We start from the raw sequence: 14,727 nt of genomic DNA, 5'->3' as shown, positions 1-14,727 counted from the left end.
TATCTGAGTTAAATGATAGCATTTTAGAACAGATGAGATTAGCAGGTATCATACCCTATTTTATGAAGCGTTTTCCAAAGATCAGTAATCATGATGCTTCACTGTTAGTCAGAGAGAGGTTAAATCCTTTGTGTGCTGCTCAGCTGAAGTGTAGCTACCATTTGCACAGCACTGAGGCATTTCTTCTGAGCATACATGGCTGTATAAGTGCATTTGCCAAGGGTATGCACTGTACTTGCAAGCTCTGCAGGGATTTACGAATAAAAAAGTGGCAAGGAAATCACTGCAGTGTCAGTTCATGTGTTTGAAACTTTTTCAGCTTTTCAAAAGGTCAGTCCCCCCTTTCCCTTTTCTTTGCCTCCTCCAGCCTGTCCTGTGCCAGTACCCACATATGCAGGCTCAGTCTCGGGGAGTTCCTGTGGTAGTTCTCCATCGTGCCGTTTTGCATCTCCTCCAGTAAGTTGTCTCTTTTTGCAAAATCATCTCAGTAGGAAATGTTTTTCCATTTGCTGCTGTTTGCATACAGAAAATGTTGAACTTCCTTGCATGCAGAATTTTAACTGTGACAGTCTAAGCAATTACTTAAAGACAGCAGATTAAGCACTACTGGGGTCTTTGGATGCAGCAGTACATATAATCTGTACAAATTTTACATTGTATAGATGCTTGGTGATATGCAGTCACGTTGCATCTAATATTAAAGTGGCTATTCAAGTGAAACTATTTTTAGGATTTTAGAGAAAGTTTAAAACCTGAAATGCCTGTGTTTTACAAGTTATGCATGGATTGGTTCTGACCTCTTATTTACAGAGATTGCCTACATCCTGGACCTGTTACGTTCATGGCTTTTTCTTTTTCTTTCTTCAGTCCCTGCCAGACATGCAGCATATTCAGGAAGACAATTTATCTTCCCCGCCACTGGGTCCTCCTAACTATCTTCAGGTGTCCAAGGATTCTGCCAGCACCAGTAGCAAGAACTCATCTTGCGACACGGATGATTTTGTCCTGGTCCCACATAACATCTCTTCTGACCACTCCTGTAAGAATCTTTCATGTGCTTCAGGGCACTTCCCATTTCCCCTGAAATATCTTTAGCCTTTTGTTGGTTGGTCTCATTTCCTCCAATTTCTCTTTATTTACACTGAATCTCTGCTCTTGAATAGTCCTTGCAAAATGTGCTCGCTTGACACAGTGAAGGCTCTTGGTTTAAAAGAAGTCAGTTTTAGGTAGCTTCAGAAGCACTAAGATTTAGTACGCAAATATTCTAGCATCCTTCTAGCTTTTCTTCAGTGGAACATATAAAAATGGTAAAAGTTCTGATGGGGCTATTAAATCATGTGACAATGTAGTCATTTGATTCATGGGAAAAACTGATGCATTATCCAATTGAAAAATAAGTCTATCAGCTAAACAAAGCAGTTGCTTGTAGGCCAACTAAACATTTCTGGTTAAACTTGAAGATACCAGTTTCTTGCCTTTCTTTCTCCCTGCCTGTGCCTCTGTGCTATGTAATGGTAGGGAAAAGCCGGGCTTCATAACCGTACAGTTTCATGCAACACTTCTCGTTTTCAGTGCCATTCAGAAAAGCTTAATAAAATGTAAATTTTAGTGAATGCATTTTTTTTTTTTTATCAGTTGCTTTCTCCATGTCACTAAAAACTTGTGTGCTATGTGTTTGGATATATTAAGTCATCTTTTACTCTGAGGAATTTTTGCAGACCAGTGTTGTAGCTGTCATGGTGCTGGTGTAACTTAACGCGTGCGCACACACACACACGTGAAGCATAGTGTTAAAGGGATTATATAACATTATTGATGATGGTTTTTCTGGGCTTGATTTGAATTACTATGCAAATTTTGATTTGTTCACTTTGCCTCTTCCTGTAGATGATATGCCATTGGGAGCAACTGGCAGACGGGCTTCAAGCGAGTTCTTGATGTGTGGAGGGTATGTGTTGGGTTTTATCCAAAAAAGTTTTCTGTTTATACATTGATACTTTTGTGCAGCTGTAGAGGTAGCTGTTGAGTCTTGGCGGTGACTGGTTTAATTTTACACTGCTAAGTGGGGGCTCTTCACTGTGAGGTCCACGTGCCAGGCTGAACTCATTTGGAATATGTAAACAGCTTGAGATCAGCAAGTTTCAGATCTAAACAGATGTCTCTGTGGAGCGTTCTTTTATATTTTGTGACTGTCCGTACCTTCTTGTTTTAATAGTCAGTCACCGTTAACCATTTCCGGAAGCTCAGGAACTTTACAGAAACCATCCTCAAACTCCTCTCGAAGTAGTTCTTCTAGTTCAGCTAACAGGTATGTTCTGTACTTTATTTTCCCTTTTTTTTCCATAACTTCACTACTGCCCAAGGTGTTGTTTCATAGGAAATGCTTATGGTACTAGGTAGTATTACTCTCCCAGACTTACTGGCCTGATCTTCAGCTGTGGTTTTTGTGGGTAAAGGTGATTCAGCTAATTTTTGGCTCAGAGGTACCAAATTAGATTTCCTGGAGGAAAGGAAATGTTTGGCTTTTGGTTGGCTCTGAAGTTTACTGGCAGTGTTAAATGTATAGGTGTGGGCCTCCAGAAAAAGGGTCGTGTTTATTTTAGTATTCTGAACTATGTCCTTCTGTCCTCCAATGAAAGAGTTGGGGTATTAAATAGGGGTGCACCGATATAGATTTTTTTGGGCTGATTTAGCGCTAGCTGTTCTTTAACAAGCCATATTGGCTGATACCAATCCAATTCTGATATGTAGCATGGAGAGTGGTGTCCAGCTGGTAAGTCTGTTGTGGGGGAAGGCAGATTGAGCCCTCCATGATGAGGGAGGGAGTGGGGCTGGGGCAGGTGGTGCCCAGCTGGGGTAAAGTGCAGAATAGAGCCACAAGTGGCTCGTCCAGAGAGCAGGGGGTAGGGGGGGGGGGCTCCCACCAGTATGCCACCTTGTGCCCCTGGATCTGCATGCAGGGCAAGAGCTGGCTGCCACTGTGGTTTGGGGCCAGGGTGGCAGGTGGCAGTGGGGCTGGGGGTGGGGTGCAGCCTCCCAAAATTTGCCATAGTCCCTCCCATTTAGCTTCTTTTCCAGCACCAGCACCGCCCACCCTGAGCAGCAGCCTGCCCTTGCCCCATGCACAGATACCACGCAGGGGCCTCGATCTGCCTGCCCCCCACGCCCGTTCCCTCACAACAGACTTACCAGGTGGACCCAGCTGCTCTCTACATTGCCAGGCTGTGCTACCCACCACCTGTGTGCCGCGCTGCCACTGCGTGAATGCATGGGGTGTTTATCAGCCACGTCAGCCCAAAAAACCCCCCAGTTGCTGATGTTATCACTTTTCCTTGCATCGGTCCCGATCCAATATGGGACTGATGTCTCGCTGCACCTCTAGTATTAAATACCCTTTTCATAACTGAATTACTGCATCTGTAGTAGTTAAACATTTAAACGAGCACGATAGCTGAGTGATTTTTAAACATGCTGGAGTAGCAGAGCCTAATGGTCATTGATCCAGAATTAAGTTTCTTCTTATGTCTAGGAAATCCGGTATGTTGAGTAGCCATCTGCAAGGCGATGGTGGTGCAGCGCCTCATTCTGCATGCGGAGTGCCACATTGCAGCACACCTGACTTGAAATGTTCAAAGCGTTGTTTTCTGAACAGAGCTGAACACAAAGCTCCTAATAGAGCTTGTGATGTGACATTGATAAATGGTGATTGATTTGTTTATTTGATGACACTGAGAAAATACTGGGTGTTGCCCTTCTGTTTTAAATTGTTCATTCAGCGTGGAAAGAGAAGGATTTAAGTTGTTTGAAAAGATGCATTTCTTAAACCTTTTCTGCTACAGGAGAAGGTGGATGACTGGCCAAAAAGGGACTGCAGAGATTTTGTTGGCTTTTTTTCTTGGTTTATGCGAATATTACAGAAAGATGTGTCAGCACTTTTGTTTAGCAGTGTGTGCCATAAGATGAAAAGTTTTGTCATTTTCTGCTGATCAAAAAAAGCAGTTTGCAAAATCTGCTTAATAGGGCTTATTAATAAGGTTTATACCTCACCCTGTGTATTTTATGGGCAGATAACCAAAACAACTGATCCCTTTTAGAAATCTCCTTTGGTTCTCAGTTGCCTTTTATGCAGCATGTGGTTAAATAGATTATAGTTTTTGGCGTATAAAAGTTTATTATTTGTAGATCTTATGAAAAGCACAATTCCAGTGCGTGCATTTCTATATGGGTAATATCACAGAGCCAAGTAGTTGGTTAGGGACTGGTGTATGTTATTCTAGCTGCAGACTCTTATTATAATTATTTAATTTTACCTATTGCTTGAACAAATTTTGAATTACCTACATCTGGTTACTCTGGATGTGATTTTTTTTTTTTTTTTTTTTTTTTTTTTTTTTTTTTTTTTTTTTTAGAGGGGGCAAAAAAAGGAGGGTGAAGAAGATATTTTGGTTCTCTATAACTCCAGGCTGTAAGGTGATTGCTTTGTTTTTTCCAGCTGGCCACATGGAAAAATGAACCTTTTTCTGTTGAGCTAGTTGAATTCTATTGTACTACACCATTTGAAGCATGACCAGGGTTGGGCTTTGCAGAGGGAGGTGAAGAGGTCACTATTGAGACTCCACCTGGAATAGCTGTATGTTTCTGCTGTGAAATTTTCTGCCAGGAGGTAATCATAGTGCTGGCCTTATTAAGCTTCGTAGTTAATATTTCATGAGATCTGGGAGAGGCAGCTGACTCTTGGGGCCAATGCAGAACTTGCACTGTACTGCCCATGGTAAGCATGGGCAGAGTTCATTTTGCAGGGTTTGGAGGAAGAAGTCTCCTAGTCCAAAAGTATGACCTGAGGTACCTAGAGAGCCATTATATACTGCCTTATTACAGCTTTTAATACCAACTTCTCCCCTGTGCAGGGAGTTTAGACCTGTGCAGCTGTATTTGTGGGGCAGCCACTTCCGGCTTTGCCCCCCAGCCAGCTATCGGAAGTGTTCGTATTGGGTCTGCCTGCACGGCCACGTCACTTTGTGGAAGGTTTAGGGTTTTCCAGTGTAGTATGTGGCTCTTGGAGCTGCAGTTTCATCTTGTCTTTGGGCAGACTCACCACTGCGTCCAGTGAGGTTCAGAACCCTTTTTCTTCCAAGCTGAGAAACTTTTTAAGTGTGGGTTTAAATTTGCACAAAGCAATGAGACTGCTGGAAAAGTGCTGATGGGGTTTTGCCCAAAGCTGCTTTTCCACCTCCTGAATTACCCAGGCATATCTAGTCACTGGATAGCAGCCAAAGCGTGCACTGTTTCCTTTTGCAAAGGAGGCACTGTTCCTTGGGGGGGGTTACAGACCACGTTATATAGGAGAAACTTATTTTTCACATCACCCTTGCCTTTTTTGTCTTGCTGCATTAGAGTTAAGCAGATTGTGAGATCCTTAAATCATGACTGACTGGTAAAACAGAACTGTCCAAGGAAATAGGATTTTTACATAATGGAGTGGCAGAGTAATGAACAATGCTGATAAAAACAAAATTGGGAATCAATAGGATTGTAGCTTTGCAGGGGGTGCTGTGACTGTCATTTCTTTGGGTTTTAGCTGGGTGGGAAGAAAATCTGCTGTTTGTTTCCCCCAGTAATTTTTGTCCACTTCACTTTAGCGTCTTCCCAAGACAGGGTGAAGTTCTTCTTGAATAATTGATGACTTGGCAACTCTCCTTCTTGCAGCTCTCTGCTTTCTCTAGTATCCCTGGGCCGTTGTTCAGTTTTGTCAGTGAACCTGTCTTCCAGATGGTTTTCTGCAGGTCCTGCAGAAAACTATCACAGGCTTGGACGGTGGATGGGGGAATGCTCCAGATGACCTATGGAGGGGGCTAGCTGGGAAACGGAAATAGCTCTGCCTCCTTTGAAACTGGCAATTTTCGGGAGACGGCTTTCCCTCCTTGTGCCCTGCTACTCTCCTCATTCCTTGACCCATATTGTGGCCTATTGCTTTCTCATTCCTCCCTCTTGATCAACCCCACCCCGCCATTCCTGGTCTGCCCCAGAGCACTCCCCTATTGCTCTCCGTGGCTTTACTGATACTGTCCAGAGCAGGGCTTTACTTCTGCTTGACTGGGGTGAGGCAGGCTTGAGCTGACCTGGGCAAGTCAGGTGGAGCCCAGCATGTTGTGCTTGTTTGGAGGTGCGCCGAAGAGTCCTAGGCAGCTCAGTGGGGAGTGCTCAAAGGACCTGGGTTCCAGTCCCACCTCGGTCTGTCTGCTTAGGTAACCATTGGCAAGTCAGTTTAACACCCCGTGCCTCAATTTCCCCATCCATAAAATGGGGGTGTTAGTTGGTTCTGAACTCCTTTGTAAAACACTTCGGGGGGCTGCTGCTGAAATTTAGCTCTGCATATGAGTCGGGCATTCTTCTTACAGTCCCTACTTGCCATATCCACAGGGCATCTCTCCTCCAGGTTTCTCTAGCTGGCTTCTGAAGATAAATGTTGTAACAGCAACCAAAAGGAGGCAGAATTAGTATCAGTATTAGTAGAAATTGCTAGTTACTCAGTTTTGTGGCATATAATACTCCCAGAAGATTTTTTTATATTTGGAGGAAAAAAATGTGAAAAGCCTAGATCCATAAAGAGCAGGAGTGTTGCTGTGGTAAGAGTTAGCCCAAGTGGTTCAACCTGCAAATTATGGCTGCCTGCTGGGGCATACATCTCTGTTGCTCCAGCAACAATATTTGCTTTTTTCTTTTTCTTTTCTCCTCCTCTGTGCTCGGTTTGGTTTGATTTAGAAGAGTTCAGTGCAGCATGAGATCCATTAGTACTTCATCAGTACTACTTTCGGGCAGGGAGGTCAGAGGGGGAAGGGTGCGAGGTAACCCTCAAGATGCCACGTTGAATTTGGTGCATAAGAGCAGCTTAAACAGCCAGACACATTTTCTACAATAGCCAGAAGTAGAAGGGGGTAGATTCCTTGGAAAGCCATGGGGGTCAGGGACCAGACAGCAGCAGAGACGGAAAAGGTGTTATCAGAGAGAACCAATGACTCCGACTGGTTTTATTTTTACAAAGAGAAGATAATTGCAAAAGGGTGTGTGTATGTGTTCAAAATTTGCCCTTGTACTGAACAGTAGATAAATTATTGATCAGTTTGTAATAAACAGATTTGACCATGTTATAATTCCGGTCACGTTGCCCTTTCTGTATCGGGCGTGAAGGTTTTTAAGAACGTATCGAATAGTTTTTATTGCAGTCCTTCAAATCCTTCAACCATTTTTCTGGGCTTGCACCTCTGAGAAGCCAGGTAGGAAAACTTGGACTTCCTCAAAGGAATCCTTGCCTTTCAAATTCTGCACGCAGGTGGCAGTTGTATGTATTTGCAAGTGGGCGGCTGGTGACATGCTAATTGCTCTGGAGAAAGTTGCTCCATTTTCCAAATGGGCATTGAGAAATCCCTCGGGTCACTGACCCTGGCTAGGTGAGGTAATCTGCAGGTTGCTGATTTGGCTCTGCATTCAGGTGTGTTGTAGCCACGGATTATGTAATGTTTTTTTTGTTCCAAATTCACCAGGTCTCCCGGGAGATCTGCCTGTGCCTTAGTGGCTCTTGTAAACATTCCTGTCCGCCCCGCGCTTGAACTTCCTGTTCTTTAAGCAGCGAGTTTTCCCAGAACTGCCTTGTTTTGAAACATCATGAACAGAGCAGTGTGACCGGGAGGACCGGAGTCCTGCTCCTCTGTAGGCTGTGTCCCGTGATGGATCCTTTTTAGTTTGCCTCATCATTCTCTGCTCTCCCTCTGAATGCCAGTGTTGGAGCAGGGCATCGGTGGCAACAGCTCTCCGTCTGGCTCCGTGTGTGTGTGTGTGCGTGTGCGCGCCAGGCTTGGAGGAGCCGCAGCTCGTATTTCATGCAGACTCTGCAAAACTGCAGCTTGTTTCTGGGACTTCTCTTTAACTGTCAGTGATGGTGATTTAGCAAGAGAGTTGCTTACCGGCACTTGTTTCCTGACTCGGTACCTTCCTGCTCCAGGCAGTGTCAGCCGTCGGTGTCCCCCCGCAGCGAAACGGCACCGATTCCCGTTCCCACGCAGTTACGGAATTACCAGCGCATAGAACAGAACCTCACGTCGACCGCCAGCCCCGTTTCAAATCCCCATGGATCCCCAAGGTGAGTCCTGCTTCTTTTTTTCCTCCCCTCTCAGCACTCGTTTCTGCTTGTGCACTGGAAGATGACCACGCTTGTCTGCAAGCCTGTTACTTCTCCTCTAAACTGAGTTGTACAAATAGTTATTTATGCATCAAGGCAGTCGAAAACAAATATTGGACTAATCTACCGGGAATGGCTGTGCAGTACAGCGAGAGTTTCTGTGCTCTCTCTTTCTGAGAAGCTTAAATTGCTTGGTTTTCAACTCTGAAATGTTGCCCGAGGAAATAAAAGGATGAGTTCTTGCTCTTTTTGTTCCTCCTCCTTTCCTGTGTGTTTTTTTTTTCTGTATGTCATGAAATGGAGATGTCCATAATAAATTCTCTTCCAGCTTCATCATAATAGTAGGATGGATGCTTTGTTTTATATAACACAAAGGGACAAATTTGTGAATTGCTGGGGGGGCATTAGGTAATAAAAAGTTTTGCTGCTTCCCGTCACACTTCCAGACTTGGTGTTTCACAGAGGGTCAAGGGTGTGGGCGGCTGTGGTTCAAGAGACAGGTTATTTGAAATGTGGTTCCTTTTTTAAGAACGAAGTCACAGTTGCTTGGATTTCTCAGGATATTTAATTTTGAGGTTCTGCTTGTACATTTCTTGGGTTTGCCTTGACTTGGTTTTGAATAACTGGTTCCCAGCAACTGAGCCACACACAGCCCAATACTGCACACTCTCACTATTGTTCTAGGCTCCCTTTTTCTACCCTAGTGATGGGTGTTCACGGTGGAGTCTGCTGCTGCCACCTGCCTTCCACTCCACTGCGTGTACAGTGATGAGAAATCAACAGGCTTAATTACCTAGGTTGTTACAGACAGTGACTGAATTTGATAAAATGATTAGTCTGAAGATTATAAACCTTCATGCTAAATGATACCTCATTTACATTTCTCCTATTTAATATTATATTACAGCATTAAAAATCAGGATCCAGCCTGTGTTTGCTTCTTATTGTCCATCACTGCAAAGTTAGAAGTAATATTCTCCATGTTCGTTGCTCTAGCAAGAAACTAGCTTTCCTTCAAGTGTTATAGTTGTCAGGAGGTTCTTTGCCTCTTGGGTAAGAGTAGTAATAGATTTTTCAACTTTATTCGAGGTACCTTTGCATAGCACAGGGTGATGGAGCTTAATTCACTGGACTTCTAGGTCTACCCATCCTGTAATTTTGCTGTCAAGCTCAGCAAAGGATCCTTTTATAAAGTGTTAGTTCTTCAAGAGGCCTCCAAAGACCAGAAAGGCAAAATCAAAACTCTTCCTCCAAACAAGTTATCTTAGGGCCTTACTCAAAGACTGTACCTAACTTGGAATCTATTTACCTCCGTTTTCTTCCCAACGCAACATGTCCCTGGATGAGGAGAGACTCCATGCTTTGCAGGAATGTTGGATGTTTTCTCTGACTTTTTGTGATCATTCCAGCCTGTCTCAAGGAAATATTACAAGTATACTGAGCGGATCTTGGACTGCGTTTAAAACATGTTATGTTAACAAAAAAAAGTTTCACCCTCTCACCAGGCAGCTTCTGGCCAGCAAACGTTTAGATATCTGCAGGCCAACGCCGTGGAGTTATGTGCACACCTTCAGCTCTCATTGTGGCCTGGTGCAGGCTTCCAGGTGGGTGGGCACTTTGGCAGGGCAGTCTTCACTTACACACCTCAGACACTCACTAGTCACCCAGATTGAAATTCACTCTGTCCCTTGAAGAAGGAACAGTTACCTAGTCTCACGGAAGCATAGTTCACTGAGAGATGCTGTCAACACAGGCTCTTCCCCACCATCTCTGTCCCCACTGACAAGTCCTATTTTTGGAATTTTTATTGGGGGAGAAACTTGAGTGAGAGTTGCAGCTGCCCTGACTTCCATCCTCTGCTACAGGAAACAAGGGGTCACATGGCTCACAGGCACAACCCTGACGGACTGAATTCTTTTGAACGGAGTCTCATGCATGTGTGCATATGGCAGTGAAATCTGTGTTATGCTACACTATAGTTAGTGGAAGGTAAGTAACCATCCTTTCTGATTTTCAATCCCTCCAGATCTGCAGTGGTGAGACGATCCAATACCAGCCCTGTGGGCTTTATGAAGATGGGCTCTTGCTCTCCAGTACCAGCAGACACTGTGCAGGGGGTTGGGCGCAGGCTGTCCACAGGGTCTTCAAGACCATATTCTCCTTCACCATTGGGTAAGTTAATAAATTGATAAATAACAAGTGAAAGCGTACCTCGAGTGGTCCATGTTTTGTTGTGAGATTGATAAAGTATGTGTCCACACTGTTCTTGCTTGCGAAAGTAGTTCACATTAAGCAGTTAACAGGAGCATGTTTAAAGAAAGCCAGCTGTCTGTTGGTTTCTTTTCAATTGTGAAGTATAAAGCATACACCCTTACACTTCTGCTTTTAATTTGAACAGTTGGAACTATACCCGAGCAGCTCGGACACTGTTGCTGTGGGCAACCTCAAGGGCATGAATCGAGGAGTAGAAACTCTTCAGGTGAGTGCTGTTGGCCAGTGCAGACAACCACGTTCAGTTTGGCCACATGTCTAAAAGCACTTCCCAAAGAGTGGTAATTGTCATGCCCCTGCTTTGTAGATTGGGCGTCGGGGGCATAGACAAGCAGAGTGGCTTTAGAGGGAAGTGGAGCAAAGTAGCTTGGTCCAAAACGCCTTCCTCCCCAGCCCTGCGGTCAGATCTCTAGACAAGTTTTACGATTCTGTTTTGCACAACACTAAAGAGCAGCTGCTAATTGTGGTTATTGAGCAAGAACAGAGAAGGACTAGACTAATAAATGGTAGCCACTTGTTTCTCAGCATCTGGTTGTGAGAGGCTAATGCTGTCGTGCTGATATTCAGAAATGGCAGCAAGAAATGCCCGTGTTCAGCGCTCCCATTCTCGTTCCCTTGCGGCATCGATCAGTGTCTGACACTAGTTGCCAGGCATTCAGTAAGCTTGGTCAGTCATTAATTATTAGGACATGCAAACGGTAGACTCTGGGGAGGGATTGAATTGGACCTTATGATGGTTTGACATTAAGATGGACCCTCTGCGTAGCATAAGAAGGGGTACTGAGGATAGCCCAGAAAAGTGCAGCATGCCACTTCAGCGGAGGGTTAAATAATGACTTCGCAGATTTCATTGTTCCTCTTCTCTGTTGTAAATGTGAAGCCCGTGCCATTTGAAATAGTTGTTTTGCATAAATTGAAATGTGTGTCCCACAAGCATCCTGTGGTGAACGAGCCTTTGCCTCTAGGGCAAACGTAGGTAGCCTCCAAGTGTCATAAATACCCGACAGCTGTATTGGCTGTGCAGTGTGTGTTTTCCATCATAAAGATAACCATTGCAGTTATCGCTCTTGCTGCACACCTGAATTACCTTTTCATAGATTTCATAGACATCAGGGCTGGAAGGGACCTTGGGAGATCATCCAGTCCAGCCCCCTGCCCCAAGGCCAGGAAGTCAGCTGGGGTCATTGGATCCCAGCAAGATAAGCTTCAGATAAGCTCTACAGGACAGGCTTGAGGCACAATATAAGGAAGCTTGAGCTCTCACTGTATTTGTGACACATTTTATGGGCGTGATTAGAGATTTGCAGGGCTGAGTCAAGTACCTTTGACCAGCAATGCATTTGCTTATGTAACATACCCCAACTTCTTTTTTTCAGCAACATGGTTGCTTAATTCTCACTTGTAAACCTTTCTTGAGTGCTCTTATTTGACTTTAATAACATTCCTTAGTATTAAAATGTTGCTGTGGTGGTTTTATTGTGGAACATATCACAAACTATATTATAAACCGATCTTAAAATTCTTAAAGCCTTGGAAATTATGGCTGTCTAGAATTGAAAGGAGACCATAGCTCCTTCACTCAGATTTTTCCTAAGCATTGAAACTATCCACCTGAGTGTTGCATCTCTGCCCAATAAGTATTCTGTCAGCGTAGACAAGTGAGCTATTTGTCAATGAATGCTAAACATGTGGAATTCAAAAGCCCCTCCTGATGACAGTGAGGCGAGAACAGCAGCCAGTGATAAGATGAGACTCGCTTCCAAAGTGTGAGCTGATGTGTTTCGAAGTGGACCGGCCGAAAAGGCAGAGGGATTTTAGTCAAAACTCCTGGTTGAGAATTTAGTGAGGAATGAACACAAGCGCTCTGCAAATAACCTTCCTGCTTGCAGCTTCAAACCAAACACTGCTGAGGAGAAAGAGGGTGAGGTAGCTCAAGCTTACTCTAACTCATTAATGTAGGCCTGAGAAGGTTAATGAAATCTTGGCTAAATCAGTAGGCGCTTTATTGAGCAAACTGCAAGAAATGGTTTTATGATGAGCAGTTCTTGAAACACTGATTTATGAAACTGAAGCACATTTCAAAAGGCTGCTTTGTGTAGCTCTTAAACTGATATATTGCTGTGATAACTTAACGGGACAGTGTGAAAAAGCAACAAAGACATTAACAGTTTGGTTTATGTGGAAAGTTCTGAGTGAGATTGTCAGCACTTGGTTCCCCAAATTCCCTGACATTATGAAGTGGTGCTTCTTACATGCAAGGCTGTGACCATGAGGCTTCAGCTTTTATGAACAGCCCTCGCTTGACGTGATATATCATCTGAATGACCGTGGGCACATAAAGGAAGAGAAGATGCCATCAAACTTCAGACTGCATAAACAACACAGAAGACTCTGGCCGTTCTGGGTTTTAACCTTGATTAGCTGAGTTGCGTTCCCATGAGGCATGCTTAGAATGTATAACCTTGCGTTTTCATAGCTGCACAGTTGCATGCATAGAAAGTAGCTCATCTCTGCAGGCAAAAGGCCTCTGAGGGTGAGACTATTACAGGAAACTTCTCACCAAAGCTCACTGTTGAGCGAAGTGGGTCCTGTGGATCCTTGTATTTGCACCAGGACAATCTGACATTCCTGATCAGGAACAGACTTGTTCCATGCATGGAGCTCTGTAAGAAAGACAGAGGTAAAGACAAATGGCCAGAGTAGTGGTCTTCCCTTCGTATTTCACTGCTCTTGTGGTCTCTGCTGTCTCAGCAGGAGCCACGAGGGTGAGTCGCCCCTTGTGCCTGAGGACAGATTCATTACACTTTTTTAAAAATAATTAATTTTCATCAGTCACGTTCTGTGACTTGTGATCAAAAGATGAGCACAATTAGGAAAAGGTCTTTGCTTTTTCTTCTTTCCCATCTACTCTATTTCCATCCTTTAGCAATGATTTTGTGTGGAAGATTTTCCTTTGGTAAATACTGTTGTTTAAGTAGCTTTTCAGTGCTGGGATTCTAAAAATACTCCCTTTAGAAGTTTTTTGTCAGTGCAGTTCTGTTACTGCAGCAATTCTTTAAGCCAGGCTGTTGCAACTGAGATGTTCCTGTTGGAGCTGGCTGCTTCATTTATCGTGGCTCAGCTTGTTGCAAGTAGTCGGCAGCCAGTACAGCTTTCCCCTTGAACTCCTGTTCTTCATCATCCTGGTGTATATCTAGCCTTTAGTCTGAATAGCTGGTGCTCTGTATCCACTGCTCTTAACATCTGGCGAGCTGGTAAAGAGCCATATTTCACAAGATTAGAAGAGGTCTGTCCTCTTGGATTAACTTCGAAGTCTCTTTAAACAAGGCTTTCTGTTTTGCTGAGATGATCTGAAGCAGGGCTAGCAGAAACTCACTTTTCTTCTCGGTGTTTCTCCCCAGGTTCTCCAGTACCACAGTCTCAGTCACCTCAGTCCTTCATGATGGGAGCCAGGCTGCAGAGTGCTCCAACTCTTACTGATATCTACCAGAACAAACAGAAGCTCCGAAAGCAGCATTCGGACCCCGTGTGCCCGTCATATGCAGGGTATGGGTACAGCCATTCTCCGCAGCCAAGCAGGCCTGTTAGCCTGGGAACGTCACCTACAAAACATATGGGATCATCACCTAGGAGCTCAGACTGGCTGTTTAAAACTCCGTTACCAACAATTATTGGCTCTCCCACTAAGGTTTGTTGAACATTATTCTGTCTGAAGATAGGAAGTGACACCATAGTGCTTACCACTGTTCCCTTTAGGAATGTGGGCTTGTGTGCTAACCAGATTCCATGCGTCTTCCAGGCAACTGCTCCTTTCAAGATACCCAAAACTCAAGCATCCTCGAACTTGCTGGCTCTGGCTACTCGTCAGGGGTCAGCAGATGCTCCATTGCAGCCTAAAGACATAACAGACCCAAGGGGCTTCATGCACTTCCACTTCACGCAAGGCGGTGAAAAACAGGTTGCAGAGCATCACAGCAAGGCAGCATTTGGCAGGTAGAACACACTGTGGTTTATAAACGGCAGGAGATGCACAGGTGTATGTGACTGGTGACCTGTAGCATATTTGCAATGTCTTTTGCTATGGAGACATTGGGGTACATGCTAGAGAAACATTCTCTGCAGCGTATTAAATATAGTACTAACTTCCTGGAGTCCCTCATACAGCTGACAAAGTTCCCTTTGGTTTATTTTGATCATCTGAACCTGGAGTGCTCTTTTCCAGCATGAGCCTCTTAGTTTTTAATTCAAAAGCATGGTAAACTTTATACAGATAACTTTGA

The 14,727-nt window shown here is 44.2% G+C and overlaps 1 protein-coding gene across 4 annotated transcripts in view; it reads left to right on the top strand.

The window, feature by feature from the left end:
* The window catches only part of ULK2 (unc-51 like autophagy activating kinase 2), a 54,015-nt gene that overhangs the window by 28,525 nt on the left and 10,763 nt on the right, over positions 1-14,727 (top strand). For all 4 annotated transcript variants that reach the window (XM_090024940.1, XM_090024941.1, XM_090024939.1 and 1 more), the window contains 9 exons: positions 368-456; positions 868-1,039; positions 1,888-1,948; positions 2,216-2,308; positions 8,000-8,137; positions 10,203-10,348; positions 10,575-10,655; positions 13,849-14,135; positions 14,247-14,440. In XM_090024940.1, the coding sequence (XP_089881066.1) occupies positions 368-456; positions 868-1,039; positions 1,888-1,948; positions 2,216-2,308; positions 8,000-8,137; positions 10,203-10,348; positions 10,575-10,655; positions 13,849-14,135; positions 14,247-14,440 (1,261 nt within the window). The remainder of the gene's footprint in view (positions 1-367; positions 457-867; positions 1,040-1,887; positions 1,949-2,215; positions 2,309-7,999; positions 8,138-10,202; positions 10,349-10,574; positions 10,656-13,848; positions 14,136-14,246; positions 14,441-14,727) is intronic.

The sequence above is a fragment of the Crocodylus siamensis genome, chromosome 13 (genome assembly GCF_052110815.1).
Source record: "Crocodylus siamensis isolate JL-2025a chromosome 13, ASM5211081v1, whole genome shotgun sequence".
Taxonomy (NCBI): domain Eukaryota; kingdom Metazoa; phylum Chordata; order Crocodylia; family Crocodylidae; genus Crocodylus; species Crocodylus siamensis.
The sequence above is the reverse complement of the archived record's forward strand: the minus strand, read 5'-3'. Positions and strand labels throughout refer to the sequence as shown.